The sequence below is a fragment of the Plecotus auritus genome (assembly GCF_963455305.1).
Source record: "Plecotus auritus genome assembly, chromosome: 13".
In the NCBI taxonomy this organism is placed as follows: domain Eukaryota; kingdom Metazoa; phylum Chordata; class Mammalia; order Chiroptera; family Vespertilionidae; genus Plecotus; species Plecotus auritus.
Window position 1 is genome coordinate 6,489,599 of NC_137779.1, and position 14,607 is coordinate 6,504,205.

At 42.4% G+C, this 14,607-nt stretch overlaps 1 protein-coding gene across 1 annotated transcript in view; it reads left to right on the top strand.

Annotated features, from left to right (window-relative positions):
• Positions 1–14,607, top strand: part of CIT (citron rho-interacting serine/threonine kinase) — a 150,406-nt gene that overhangs the window by 70,845 nt on the left and 64,954 nt on the right. Inside the window, exons 10-15 of the mRNA XM_080649954.1 lie at positions 3,558–3,728; positions 4,021–4,071; positions 4,593–4,646; positions 8,291–8,431; positions 10,322–10,447; positions 14,057–14,152. Coding sequence (XP_080506080.1) covers positions 3,558–3,728; positions 4,021–4,071; positions 4,593–4,646; positions 8,291–8,431; positions 10,322–10,447; positions 14,057–14,152 — 639 coding nt within the window. The remainder of the gene's footprint in view (positions 1–3,557; positions 3,729–4,020; positions 4,072–4,592; positions 4,647–8,290; positions 8,432–10,321; positions 10,448–14,056; positions 14,153–14,607) is intronic.

A 14,607-nucleotide genomic window follows, 5' to 3' on the forward strand; every position in this document is an offset into this window, starting at 1 on the left:
AATATGCACAGGAAACGGAGCAATCTGGTTATCAGGTGTCTGAACAATACTAGTCTTAGAGCTTTTCCAGGCCACTCAGTTTGAAAGACCTGCTTTGACAGGTGACTCATTGCCCCTTTTATCAACATGGTTTCTCATCCTAAAAGTTTCAAGAGGTGGGATTCTTTTTCTCCCATTAGTTCAGTGTGTTTGGAAATTTGCTCTTGGTTGACATCCTGGGGAAATTAAAGCTATATTTGGCCACCAGAGGGAGCAGCTGGTGACCATGAAATTCCACAGAAACAGAATTAACAGAACATTTTGAAAGGTGGTTGAGTTCAAAGCAATGTCTTTTGTGATTCATATCGCAGTTGGTATGATGTGGAGTTTTAGATTTAATGACTGCTAAAAGTTCCAGCGGGGGAAGAACACTTCTCGGTTTCTGATTTTACTTCTCACCAGAAAAGTTTATTAAAGTGACTTTTGGGAAGTTTTGTGAGAGGAGGATGTTTGCAGTCCAGGAACATGCCCTGGCCGGTTTGGCTCAGTGGATAGAGTGTCGGCCTGTGGACTGAAGGGTCCCGGGTTCGATTCTGGTCAAGGGCATACCTCAGTTGCAAGCTCTGGCCCTGATTGGGGCACATGTGGGAGGCAACCCGTTGATGTCTCTCTCTCTCATTGATGTTTCTCTCTGTCTCTCCCCCTCCCTTCCATTCTCTCTAAAAAATCAATGGAAAAATATCCTCAGGTGAGGATTGGCCAAAAAAGGAAGGCACTTCCTGCTTTCAGCAAACTCCTAGTAATTGGTTCGCGGCACGGTGGTTCCTCGCAGGTTTGGCAGTTTCCCCTCCTCTTTATCTCAAAAGCTAATTTCTATATGGCTCTTTATTTTTTAATATTTTGCTTCTACCCAGCCCCCCCCCCCCCCCCCATAGAGTATTTGGACTTGGTTTAAAATAACACCTGAGTCTCCTGTGATGGTTTGATTTATGCACCTTTACCAGCAATTGCTGACCCCTCACCATCGCTCTCGCCTCAGGAAGGGAAGCAGAAGCTCAGGAAATATGGAAGATGCGTCTTACTGAATAGGACCACGTCTGACTTCCTTCCCACAAAATTCTGAAGCTCCCTCGGGAACACTTACCTTAGGCCTCGGGAGTTGTCCGTGGTCCCCATTCTGATCCTGCTCAGCTCCCACCTGCAGGTCAGCCCATGCTGACACAGGACTGCTCTCAGCTGCCCTAGGAGACAGACCTGATGACCTTCCCTCAGGTTTTCCCTGCAGCAGGCTTTAGCTGTTGGATTTATGAGATTGCCTTGCAGTCTGCAGCATAATAACAGCGGCTCAACAAATGAGGTAGAATTCTTGTTGATGCTTGAGCAGGCTGGGTGCCCCAAGAGCTCAGAGAGCTGACGGAGATGTTGCCTGATTCTTGCCTTCCTCCCCCAGGGTGCTGATGGCTCAGGAAAGAGATGTTGGGGGGGATGAACAGCTGCTCTGTCCTTGCTGTCGACAAAACACAAACATTACATTCTTTTCTCACTAACAAGTTCAAGAAAGAAAAGGGAACTTGGGTCCCAGGTTCGATTCTAGTCAAGGGCACAGACCTCAGTTGCAGGCATGATCCCCGGCCCTGGTCAGGGTGTATATGGGAGGCAACTAATCGATGTGTTTCTTTCACGTTGATGGTTCTCTCTCTCTGTCTCTCCCTCTCCCTTCCACTCTCTAAAAATTGATGGAAAAATATCCTTGGGTGAGGATTAACAAAAAAAAGAAAAGAAAAGGGAGCTTGGGGATAAGATGCTCAAGATTTTCTCCCAACTCAGCTTCCTCCACAGTTTGGTGTTTGTGACTATAGGGTAGGACTGATGGTATTTATAGTTGCCCATAAAATGTTTAAATTTTTTTATTTAGAAGAAAAAAATTGAGCTTTTAGGTCAAAGAAACTTTTCATAGATAATCATGTTTTTGTCTTTATATGAACACAGTCATAAAATTATAATTTTAAAAAATTATTATTATTATTTTTGGGGGGGGGAGAAGAGGGTCCAGGAAGGCACAGTACTCAGAGCCATGATAATCAGAATGCATCCAGGGGTCTGGAAAAACCCAAGGAAAAAAGTATCGTTTTACATATTCGGTTCATGTTCCATTCCATGAGTTCAGATAATTGTGAGCAGGTTATAAAGGCCTTTGGCTATATAACCCCACATCACCCACTTAGTGTGCACCACCCAGAAACCTGGGGCCCCATGACTTCTAGGCTTCACCTTCAGTGACAGTATCGTTCTCGGTAAAGTGAAATAAGACTGCTTCACTCAGGGCTTGCTTTTCTTTTCATTTCCCTTCTACCAATGATATAGTTAGAGGTGTGCTTGCATGAGAACTACCCAATTTTCATAAGGACATCACCTCCCCTTTAGTGTGCACTGGGGAGATCGCCTATTAAAATAGGCTGGGAGGTCTACTTTATACCTTATTATTTAAAACACACACATATTCTTGCTCAATTGATACCTCTTCAATTATTGCTTGGGAGAACAGATCTTAGAGATGTTCGCTGTATATAGTGAATGTCAAAGACAATTTTGATTCAATTCCTTGTTCTTTCATTTTAAATTCCGCCTACCCCCACCCCCAAGGCATCTTGGATTGCATAAGTGCCCATTCATAATTCTTATATATAAAAGTTTCGGTTTTGCTAATAAAGATGATTTTCATACTTTGGCCAAAAGTTTTCAAAACTGCCCATTTCTTCTGGTAAATCCAATTTTGAAAAGCCTCAATTCAAATGTTCTGTTTTGATTTTAGAAATGCATTTTGAAAAAGGTCAGTCTGTCTGGATCACTTGAAAGGGTTTGTTAGAGGGAACAAGATGATTCTTTCTTTGGAATCTCTCTCACAAGTTATTCTGTCCAGAGCCAGTGTTTTCTGACTCTTGCAAATTTCAGGGTGACTTGTGTTTCAAGAGCAATGTTAAGTTCTTCATTCAGTTTGGGCCCAGAAAAATTAATGGTGAGAAACTGACATGATGAGTTTCACCTTCCAAGATTCTTTCCACTGAGATTTCCAATTACCCTCCTGTGCAATCTGAAAGGTTAATTTTAAAACTAATACCATATCTAATTATGTTAGGAGCACATGACAGCTAAAGGACAAATCTATATAAACGGTTACCCTTGGAAGAAAGCTACACATAGGCAGTTTGTCCCAGTTGTTTAAAGAACATCCCTTTCAGCTCTCCTGTGTTGCAGAGGCCTTAAGGTTCTGTGCTTACTTGTGGTATTATTTGCTCAAAGGATCTTATTATAGGCACATGTGTTCCAAATGGTGTTAATAGTGATACATGTTCCACTTTAAGACAGTTTAAAGATTTAATACTCTCTTCTCCCTCTTCACCCTCCCATGCCTCTCCCCTTTGCCCATCTGTCTGTTCACCTTCTCTCTAGGTCTGTTCTCTGCCAATCTCTCTTCAGTTTTTGTCTTCTCTCTGTGGCCAATGTCTGTCCATCTTCACTGCCTGTCTTTTCGTTTAGTAGTTCTCAAGTTCACCTTTCTTCCATGGTCCGCCCTTTAGGAGTACCAGGCTCAAGTGGAAGAAATGAGGTTAATGATGAACCAGTTGGAAGAGGACCTGGTTTCGGCAAGAAGACGGAGTGACCTCTATGAATCGGAGCTGAGAGAGTCCAGGCTGGCCGCTGAAGAGTTCAAGCGGAAAGCAACAGAATCTCAGCATAAACTGATGAAGGTAGCCGCCACCACCAGGAGGGTGTTTGGGGTAGAATCATGGATGATCTAACAAGAATAAAGGGAGTGCTAGCCTGATGAGTCTTCGTTTAGGAAATAATGGGATATCTTGGAAAGTTCCTGGTCTTTACAGACGATAACTTATTTTGTCGTCATCGTTGTCATCATCATCATCATCATCATCATCATCATCACTTCGATCACAGAGATTTAAGAAAGTACAGGAGGTAGTGTTGTCTGTAAGACTTTATATTCTTGAGACTCCCCGTTATGTCATATCTTTTAAATTACAGGCGAAGGATCAAGGGAAGCCTGAAGTGGGAGAATATTCCCAACTGGAGAAGGTATTTTCCATTATTGATGTTGCTGTTTTGGTAAATAATCTTTTAGAGGTTACTATCAGTGGCCAGTCATTGGAAAGAATACTCTTATAATGAATAGAGAACTTCCTTCCAGGTTTATTCTGATGGTCAGCCTCTGGGTGACCACTTTTAGCTTCAGCTGTGGTTCTAAAGGGATAAAAGACATCATTTTTTTTTTTGTCATGTCTGCTCACAGTAACAAAAAAACCCAGACTCTTAGTAAAATACATGTGGAAATTCTCTTTGCCTTTAAGACACTGGGCAACTTTGATTCTCTTTTTGCCATGTTGTATGCTGGTGGTTCTGAGGAATAGTCCCTGTGGAGGTTTGCTCTGGGACATTCGGTCTTTTCTGACAGGCCACTTGTTTTCCTCTCCATCAGTAGGTCCTGGGAAACAAAACAAAAAGATCCCACAGAAACCTCAAGAAAATAGGACCGCAGTAAATGTAGCAAGACCTTAATGCTTTGCCTTTTGCTTTATTTCCTGGGATTTTAATTATAGATCAATGCTGAGCAGCAGCTCAAAATTCAAGAGCTCCAAGAAAAGCTGGAAAAGGTAAGCCTGAGGGGATTTTCTTGGGAGCCTATCCCACCCCCCCCCCCCTTTCCAAATACTTTACCTTGCCTCCTCCTGGGCATGAAAGATGAAAGAAACAGATTTAGTCACCCAGTGCAGGGGAGAATGCAGGGGGAGTGAGCTATTACCTGAAAATATGAGTTCTGAATATACTTTTTCTTTTGAGATGTGTCAGCAGTGTTTATTTTTGAAAACCAAGCTGTGTGTGAGTCTCAAGAAAAATTTCTAATTATACGGTGGCAGAACCCAGGAAGCCGGCTTCTCGCCCTTCGGGGCCAGGCTCCCCATTTGGCACATTGTAAGGGAAGCATGACCCGGACTGCTTTCAATTAGAAACTCTGTGGGCAGCATTGCTGTGCACTGGAAGATGGAAGGAGCTGAGGAAGCGTCTTTGGGAGCGGGGGGGGGGGGGGGGCGGGGGGGGGAGGGGAAAGAGCGCGGCGGTGGTAGGGGAGGGGGGTGTTTGGTTGACAGCATCCGGAAAAGTTTGTGCTAGTTGAACCCTGGAAATACCAACAAAAGGGCCAGAATGAATGTGGTTCTGAGACATGCCTTGTGGATGTTTGTGAATGTGTTTATTGGTTTAGTGTAGCAGAACTCCTTACTTAAAAAAAAAAATTGTGGTAAAAAAACATAACATTAAATTTACCATCATAACCATTTTAAGTGTATAGTTCAGTAGTGTTAAGTACATTCACATGGTTGTACAATGGAGCGCTGGAACTTGTCCATCTTGCAACACTGGAACTCTATACCTGCCAACACGAATGCCCCTTTCCCTGAAAGCCCCCTGCCCTTGGGAATCACCTTTAAATTTTGTGTTTCTACTAGTATGGCCTTGACTGCTTTAGATACTTCATATGAGTAGAAAACAGCATTTTTCTTTTTGTGACTGGCTTATTTCACTTAGCATAATATCCTTGAGTTTCAGCGACTTTGTGGCACGTGACAGGATTTCCTTCTTCAGGGCTGCATACTATCCCATTGTCTGTATCTTCCACATTTTGTTTATTCATTTCTTCCCTTCTTGCCTGTTCTCGAGCCACTAATGAAAGCCTTACTGCCTCTTTTAGCTAGTAGCTTGTGCAAAGGAATCCTGTTTTCATCTAGAACTGTGCTCTCCAATAGAAGTGTGATGCAAGCCACGAATATCAGCCACAGATGTAATTTAAAATTTTCTAGTAGGCTTATTAGGAAAAACAAAAAGAAACAGATAGAATTATTTGAATAGTATAGTTTATTTAGAATATATCATGGTAGCATCGTCAATATAGAATATATCATGCTAGCATGTCAATATTAAGACATTTATACTATTTCAGTTTTTAAATGTATTGAACTTAAAGAAAGAATGGAGCTCCTGCCCTAGCTAATTTGGCTCAGTGGATAGAGCATGGGTCTGCAGACTGAAGAGTCCCAGGTTTGTTTCCAGTCAAGGGCACATGCCAGGTTGCAGGCTTGATCCCCAGTGGGGGGCGTGCAGAGAGCAGCTGATCTATGATTCTCTCTTATCATTGATGTTTCTGTCTTACTCCCTCTCTCTTCCTCTCTCTGAAATCAACAAAAATATATTAAAAAAAAAATGTAATTCTCAGTCATACCAGACACTTTCAGGTGCTCCACGGCCACATGTGGCAAGTGGCTCCCATGTGGACAGTGCTGGTCTCGAAATTGGAGTTTTCTTGCAGTTTCCATTTTTAAATTTTGAGTTTCTACTTTTTTAAATTTTAATTTAAAGCAACTAAGTGTGAGGTTGTTGGTCTCTTAAACTCAGATCTTTACAATGATGCTATAAGAGCAGAAGTATAATGAAGACCCATATAAAAATTAACTTCAAAATGTGTTACTTAAAAAAACAACAGCACATGGTTTGGCGAATTACCATGAACACTATGGTTGTTGTGCCCTTTGAAAAATAGTTGAAATTACCGTTTTTATCTTGTTTGCTTGTAAAGGTAGTACAAATTTTCTATAGGAAAGTTAGAAAGTGAGATAATTAAGTGAGGAGAAAATTAATGCTTCGAGGTAAATACATTATTACCTGGGTAGATAAATCCTTCTAGACTTCTGTGTTTGCATTGACTACATTGCATTGAATCTAAGATGATAATGATTATCAGATACTAGAGGCCCGGTGCCCGAAATTCATGCAGGGGGGTGTGTGTCCCTCAGCCCAGCCTGCACCCTCTCCAATCTGGGACCCCTCGAGGGATGTCCGACTGCCTGTTTAGGCCCGATCCCTCTCACAATCCAGGATTGCTGGCTCCCAACTGCTCGCCTGCCTACCTTCCTGATTGCCCCTACCTGCTTATGCCTGCCAGCCTGATCACCCCCTAACCACTCCCCTGCCAGCCTGATTGATAACTAACTGCTCCCCTGCTAGCCTGCTTGCCCCTAACTGCCCTCCCCTGCAGGCCTGGTCACCCCTGACTGCCCTCCCCTGCAGGCCTGGTCCCCCCCTACTGCTCTCCCCTGCAGGCCTGGGTCCCCCCGAACTGTCCTTCCCTGCAGGCCCAGTCACCCCCAACTTCCCTCCTCTGCCGGCCCGGTCACCCCCAACTGCCCTCCCTTGCAGACCTGGTCCCTACCAACTGCCCTCCTTTGCTGGTCATTTTGTGGCAGCCATCTTGTGTCCACATGGGGGCAGTCATCTTTGACCACGTGGGGGCAGCCATCTTGTGTGTTGGAGTGACAGTCAATTTGCATATTATTCTTTTATTAGATAGGACTAGATAGGATAGAGGCCTGGTGCATGGATGGGGGCCAGCTGGTTTGCCCTGAAGGGTGTCCCGGATCAGGGTGGGCCCTTTGGGCGTGGGGCAGCCTGGGCGAGAGGCCTGTGGTGGTTTGCAGGCCGGCCATGCCCCCCGGCGACCCAAGCGGAGGCCCTGGTACCTGGGATTTATTTATCTTCTATAATTGAAACTTTGTAGCCTTGAACGGAGCCAAGCCTCCTGCTTGCTCCGTGGCCACAGCTATTTTTGTTGGGATTTATTTATCTTCTATAATTGAAACTTTGTAGCCTTAAGCGGAGGCGAAGGCAGGCCAGGGCTGCGGAAACTTGGCTTCCTTCATTGCTGGGGGCAACTCAAGCCTCCTGCTCTCTCCAGCTCCGTGGCTGCCACCATTTTTGTTGGGATTTATTTATCTTCTATAATTGAAACTTTGTAGCCTTGAGTGGAGGCCTAGGCCAGCCAGGGCAGGCGGAAAGCTTGGCTTCCTCCATTGCCAGGGAAACCCAAGCCTCCTGCTCTCTCCATGGCCGCAGCCATCTTGGTTGGGTTAATTTGCATACTTGCTCCTGATTGGCTGGTGGGCATGGTCAATGTGGGTGTAGAGGGGGTATGGTCAATTAGCATATTACTCTTTTATTAGATAGGATACCATTATCTCACATACCCCAAGATGGAAAAAATGCTGTCAATTTTCATTGTAGGATGCATTCCACATTCAGCAATGTTAAAAAAAATATGTATGTGCATCTTAGAATTAGACAAACTTCATAATAAAATGAATGTTTATATGTTTTTTAAAATGGACATCCTACAAGTGTCCCTGATTTTCCCCATTTAGAAAATGGAATAAACGTGGCCATCCATCTCCTGTTCCCTCTTTCCTGATAGGCTGTAAAAGCCAGCACAGAGGCCACCGAACTGCTGCAGAATATCCGCCAGGCAAAGGAGCGAGCCGAGCGTGAGCTGGAGAAGCTGCAGAACCGCGAGGATTCTTCTGAAGGCATAAAAAAGAAGCTGGTGGAAGCCGAGGTGAGAAGGGGACGGCCAGCCCCTGGCGGACTGACCTGGATCCTGGCGTGGCCACGTGGGAGTGACAGTGACCAGCCTTTGGCTGTGCCAAGGGAGAGGAACGGCAAAGCCACCTCTTGCTTATGTCTGACCAAACTGTTTTCCCTTCTGCAAATATTTTTGAAACTTGAGAGGCTTGGAAATGTTTTCCCAACGGGGAAGAAAGATTTGTCACAGCAGCTTCAAGTAGAAAGATGTTTTGATGAAAGCTTTTCCTTTCTGTTTTCCTCTGACCTGCTCACTCATCCAGGAGGGTTTGTTTATGTTTATATAGGCAGACTGTAATGACATCCCTGAGTTTTTTCTTTTCTTCTCTCTGGACCCTTGTTTTTCCTTGCATTTTCCCCACAGTGATAATAACATATTGATTTTCAAGGCTTCAGCTATTACCTGTGTGTTGATGACTTCCCAGATCTGTATTTCTGGGTGTCTTCTCTCCCTCAAATTCTTTGTTGTTGTTGTTGTTGTTGTTGTTGAAATCGTTTATATAATTATATAGTAAACACACGAATGTCTTCTCATTGTCAAAAACTTAAAACAGTGCTGAATATAGAATAAAAAGTGACAATTCCCCTTTTCTCCTGTCTATCTCCCCTAGCTCCTTGGTGATTGCTCTACAGAATGGATGTGCCACAGTTGATTTAACCATATCCCTGTTGCTGGGCCTTTTGCTTTCCTTACCACTGTGCTGGCGTGACCCTGCTTGCTCATGTCTCTTTGGGGCCATCCTTACCCATGTTCCAGGCAGTATTTCCCACTGCTCCCCTGACATCTGGACTGGGTATTAATAGTGCAGTAAATCTAGAATGAACTCAGGGTCTTCCCCCACGAACTGAGTTCCCTTCTTAATTTCCTCATGGTGGTCAGGGCAGGTGGCATCATTCATCTAGTCACCCCAGGCTTGAAACCTTGACATTGTTTCTGCTTCTCCGTGGACCCGTGGGCCCTGCCATTCAGTGAGCTACTCAGTCCTATGTATACAGCCACCCTGTCCCCCCGTTCATCCCCTGCCTGCCATTTCTGTCGGCCTCCTCACAGACCAGGCCCTCTTCCTCTTAGCTGGGCAGTAGTGATTTTTTTTTTGCCTTCTGCTTCCGGTCTTTCCTTCCTCCCAGCTAGCTCATATAGTAAGACTCGTGGACTCAGAAGAAGGCTCATCAACAACCCCTACCCCATCCCAAAGCTTTCAGGACTTCCATATATCTTACGTGCAGCCCTGAGCCTGGTACATGACTCTCGCAATTATTTGACCCACCTTTTTGAATTTTACCTTTTCTCCTGCTCTTCCCCATCACGCATCTTAAGATGTAGCTGCTCCAGGCTTCAGCTGGGACCTAACTTGGCTCTTGACCACCTCCGTGTTTCTGCTAACATGCCTGCCTTTGTCTGAGAGGCCTTCCATCCTCCTCTTCTGCCCTCCCCATATCCCAGACTGTTCCAGAACTCACGTCTCTGTGACTCTTCCCCTCACCTGTTGGGTAAAAGTCCCCTTTCCTGCCTCCAGCCTTCCACAGCACTCTGTACCTGTTTGCTTTATGGCTTTTCCCCTCTTAACCTACATTATGTTTACCTGTGTTTGTCTTACCTTTTGCAAGGGCAGGAGTTATGTCGGCTTCCTCTCTGTATTTTCCGTGATGCCTAGTGTGGTACTTCTGCAGATAGTAGGTGCTTGGTAAATATTTGAATGAATGAATGCACTCCTGTAACCTTCACAACCAAGTACTTGAATTCTAGAGTCTTTATTTTCTTCGCTGTTGGTGCGGGTGCCTGAGACTTCTCTTCCCGCCTCAAGTGCAGGCGTTATGCCCGTAGCGGTTACCCCATTAAAACTCTCTGATTCACGATCTACAGGAACGTCGCCATTCTCTGGAGAACAAGGTAAAGAGGCTAGAGACCATGGAGCGTAGAGAAAACAGACTGAAGGATGACATCCAGACAAAATCCCAACAGATCCAGCAGATGGCTGATAAAATTCTGGTGAGCAGGAACCAAAGTTGAAAAGTTAAAAGATAACAGGGTAGAGGTTGCCGAGGGAAGGGGGTAAAAAGAAGCATTAAGTACCGTCAGAGGGGAGGTATCACCAAGCAGGTGAACTAAGAGAAGTGATGTCAGTGAACGCCGCATCAGAGAACAGTATGAATAATCAAATTGTGGACATTTCAGCACTGGTAACAGATCCGTAAACAATTTTTATTTTTGCTCTGTTTGCTACTGCCTGGCATTTTAAATTATGAATTTGCATACTCTGTTATTTCCCATAGATTTCTCCAGGAGCATTTCCTTCCTATGAGCAGGGTTTTATATGGCCGTTAACTTTGCATTGCCAATTTAAAAAACTGTAAGGCTTTAGACCTTTAAGGCCAAAGCCCAGATTCTTGTTTTTGTAGAAGAAAATAATTAGTCATGCAGAATTGTTTTTCTCAGAGTAGTATTTGTCATAGCAATGTTCACCCACTCACTCTCTCTGCCACAGTTGGTTCTTATTATTATTTTTCAATTTCTTTAGATATAGCAAGTCATTTTTTTAGCTTTGTAATCATGATTCTGTTTTCAGTTCTGGTGACCAATTTAACTTTAATCAGGAAGGCTCGGGTGGTATTTGCAGATGGGTTCAAGTTTTGCCTGCCAGGGTGGAACACAGGTGAACTTTTGAGGACTCTCCTTGGATCTCAGTCCCAAAGCCAGGAATTTGATGCCACTTAGTGATGACTTGGAGTCTGTTCATAGCTCCTTCCTCCCCCGCCCCAGAAGCGACTCTGGAGTAGTCGGCTGTTTCTCTCTGCCACAAGGAGGCGAGGTGGTGAGCAGGTCACTTCTCTCTTTTTCTCTCTCTCTCTGCATCACTTCTGTGAAATGAGTCATATATGAACTCAAGAATAGCCAACTTATAGGCCTGTACTTAATATTTTTTAAAGAAACACCCTTTAAAACTTTGCATTTCTATGTTTGTATATAGTCACGAGCGTATGGATGCTCTTGAGCAAACAGGTGAAAGAAATTGGTTCAATTGTTTTGCTTGGGCACACAGTCTTCATATATACGTCTGTACGCAAAGGCAAATGTGACTGTTATTCTACCCTTTTCGTTCTCTTTTTCCGTCATCAGAGTTTCTCTTGACAATTGTCAAGTGTGTGAATTTTATCGTGAATAAAATTAGGCCCCACCGAGATCCTACCACCACTATCCCTTGCTTTGTGCAAATGAAGTGGTTAAGTCTCTTGTGGTCGCAAAGTGTTTCTCTGTTTACTGGTGATGTGTTCATTCATTCATTCAACAAATATTTAATGAGCTTCTACTATGTGCCAGGCACTGTTCTAGGAGCTGGAAATATAGCAGCGAACAACAGTGTTTATGTAACAGGACTGAAGAGTTTGATCCAATACATATAGAAAAGATAATGTTTTAAAAAATGACAACAACAACAAAAAATGCCAAACTGCCAAGACGTCAGATTTTAGCATATCTGCTTTTCCAAAGGTCATTTGCAATTAATATGTAGGAGAATAGAGCTTCACATTCTTCGATTATATGTCGTAAACTCCCATTCATATATAGACCAGAAATTTGGTCTTAAAGTTGCCAGTCTCAGGTATCTGAGTTTTTAACCTGTTTTAGATTCAGATTTCCATTCCTGTGCTATCTTATGAGGACTGAAATAACAAAAGAAGATTATCAAGTTATTTATAACATAAAGAAAAAGTAAGCATATTTCTTTGTTTGAATGTATGTTGCCACTTGCCCAAGTTCCTCTGTAGCTGTGACTTCATTTATCGGAAGGTGCTTTTTGCTCAAGAACCCTGTGCTTAGGCTGCGAATTATGTAGGACATGGGCAGAGCTGGTCTTTACTACTGTTATATAATGATGAAGCTTGCATCAGACCCCAAAATGTCACCTGCTTTAAAATATTTGCCACCTGGTAGGAAATTTCAACACAGATAATTGGGGGTCTCATTGTATAGCAAAGTCTTTTGCTTTAATAAAAGAAGTCATTGCAGAGGATCCTTTAGTACACATCAAGCCCTTAAATTATGATTTTTATTAATTAAAATTCTGTTTATGTTCAACTTTTCAAGATCATATCTGCTAGATTGCAACAGATTTTGTGTACCTGGTCTTAAAATTGAAAACTTCACTGGCCCCCAAAGCAAAGTAAATGCTTGCAGACTTTAGATTTTCAAAAGCTTGATCAGTAACATTTTATGTGCATGTGAATTTGGAAGTATTTTTTGAACATATACTGTATAATTTCTTCATTCTTCAAAATTCTCATAATTACTTCCCACTTCAAAAAAAATGTCATAATAGTGTCAAGAGATGAAAACTTGGAGTAATAACTAATAACTTTTTGTTTTTGTTATCTTAGTTTTGGAGTAATAACTTTTTATATTAGTAATGAACTAATGGGTCTAGATTTGTAAGACTTAATGTAGATGCGGATATGATATCTGCATTTTGAGAATGTTTTAGTGAATTGAATGCTGCCTTTCACAAATCAGTTTATAATACATTGGCAAATGAATTGGTATAATTTTCAAATGAATTACAAGTTTGTTTAAAAGCAGAATATTTAATAAAAGAATGCAGAGAACATTAAATTTGAGCTATTGATATTACTCCAAATTCTCTTCTATCTATAACATATATGTGTACATATTTATGTCATTATTATCAGTATGTTTTATGTTATGCTTTGTTACCATTAGCTTGTATCACATAAACCAGCGATTTTCAACTGGTGTGCTGCAAGAATTTTTAAAACATGCAATACCTGACTATTTAGGGGCACTGACCTCTTTTCCTTTAGATTGTCAAATAAAATGTGACAACAGCCAACACAACAATAGCTGTCTGATGTGAATGAATCAAAATTACACCTATTTTTTTTGTCAGATTGGCAAAAAATATATTTTTTGGTGTGCCATAGCATTTTAGTAATTAGTGTATGTGTGTCATGAGATGGAAAAGGTTGAAAATCGCTGATATGCACATTAGGTCATATGAATGTCTCCATTCTCATATTCTGCATACCAGTCAGTTGAAATAATCATTCAAAACTCGAAATGTTTCAATTGTAACATGAATTATCCTTCTCAGCTAGGGTTCTTGAGCAATCACTTTGTTAATGAGAAAAAATACAAAATATTTTTTATCATAATAAATTAACTTTAAATTTAAAATAAATTAAAATTACTTTTCTCATTTAAGGCTGTCATAGCAGTGAAAATGACCTGAAGCTCAAGATAGTGGTCAGGGGCTTTGTGCTGTACTAAACGTTCGAGTGTTGCTTTGTTACTCTTATTTCTCTATGCAGATATGAAGAGCTGCCTTTGTTTGACCTGTCACACTGACAGATTTCTGATCCTGCCCGTCTGCTGTGTGTGTATATGTGTGTATACTTGGACTTGGGAAGCCCAGGGCCAAGGCTTGGTGGTGATTTCCTTCCCAAGAGCCTTAGGGCTAGTGATGAAGGAACAGATGCCTGTTGCCTGTGATACCTGTGCCACAGTCATGTTTCCTGTGAATAGCTAACGCCCTGGCTATGGCCTGCCCTTTGCACACCTGACTGTCTGTTCTTTTGTGTCCAGGAGCTGGAGGAGAAGCACCGGGAGGCTCAGATCTCAGCCCAGCACCTGGAGGTCCACCTGAAACAGAAAGAGCAGCACTATGAGGAAAAAATTAAAGTAAAGACACTTTCTGATCTTCCCTGGCCTTCATCCTAGGGCACCACATAGCTTCTCTCTCTTCCCGGGCACTTTGGGCCAGTTCTTGCTTGACCAAAGGACTGTCTGGGATAAACACGGTCTTCAGGCCACTGTGGAAGGCGTTGGTGTATTGTCCATGTAGGGGCATGGATATTAGAGCTTCAAAAATTTATTTTAAAAATGTAGTCATTTTGTATCTCAATTTTATTTTTAAAGTATTTTTGACCCACTCTCATTCAGTCCATGATAATTTTGATTTAGATAGATTTACCACATTCCTTGTTTTTAGTGCCTTCCTGCATCTCAGACCTGAGAACCTTTTTTGGTTTGTTTGTTTAAAGCATATCCTCAAAAACGAGTTTTTTAATTTTTCAATTACAATCAACATTCAATATTATATTAGTTTCAGGTGTAAGCATGGTGGTTAGATATAT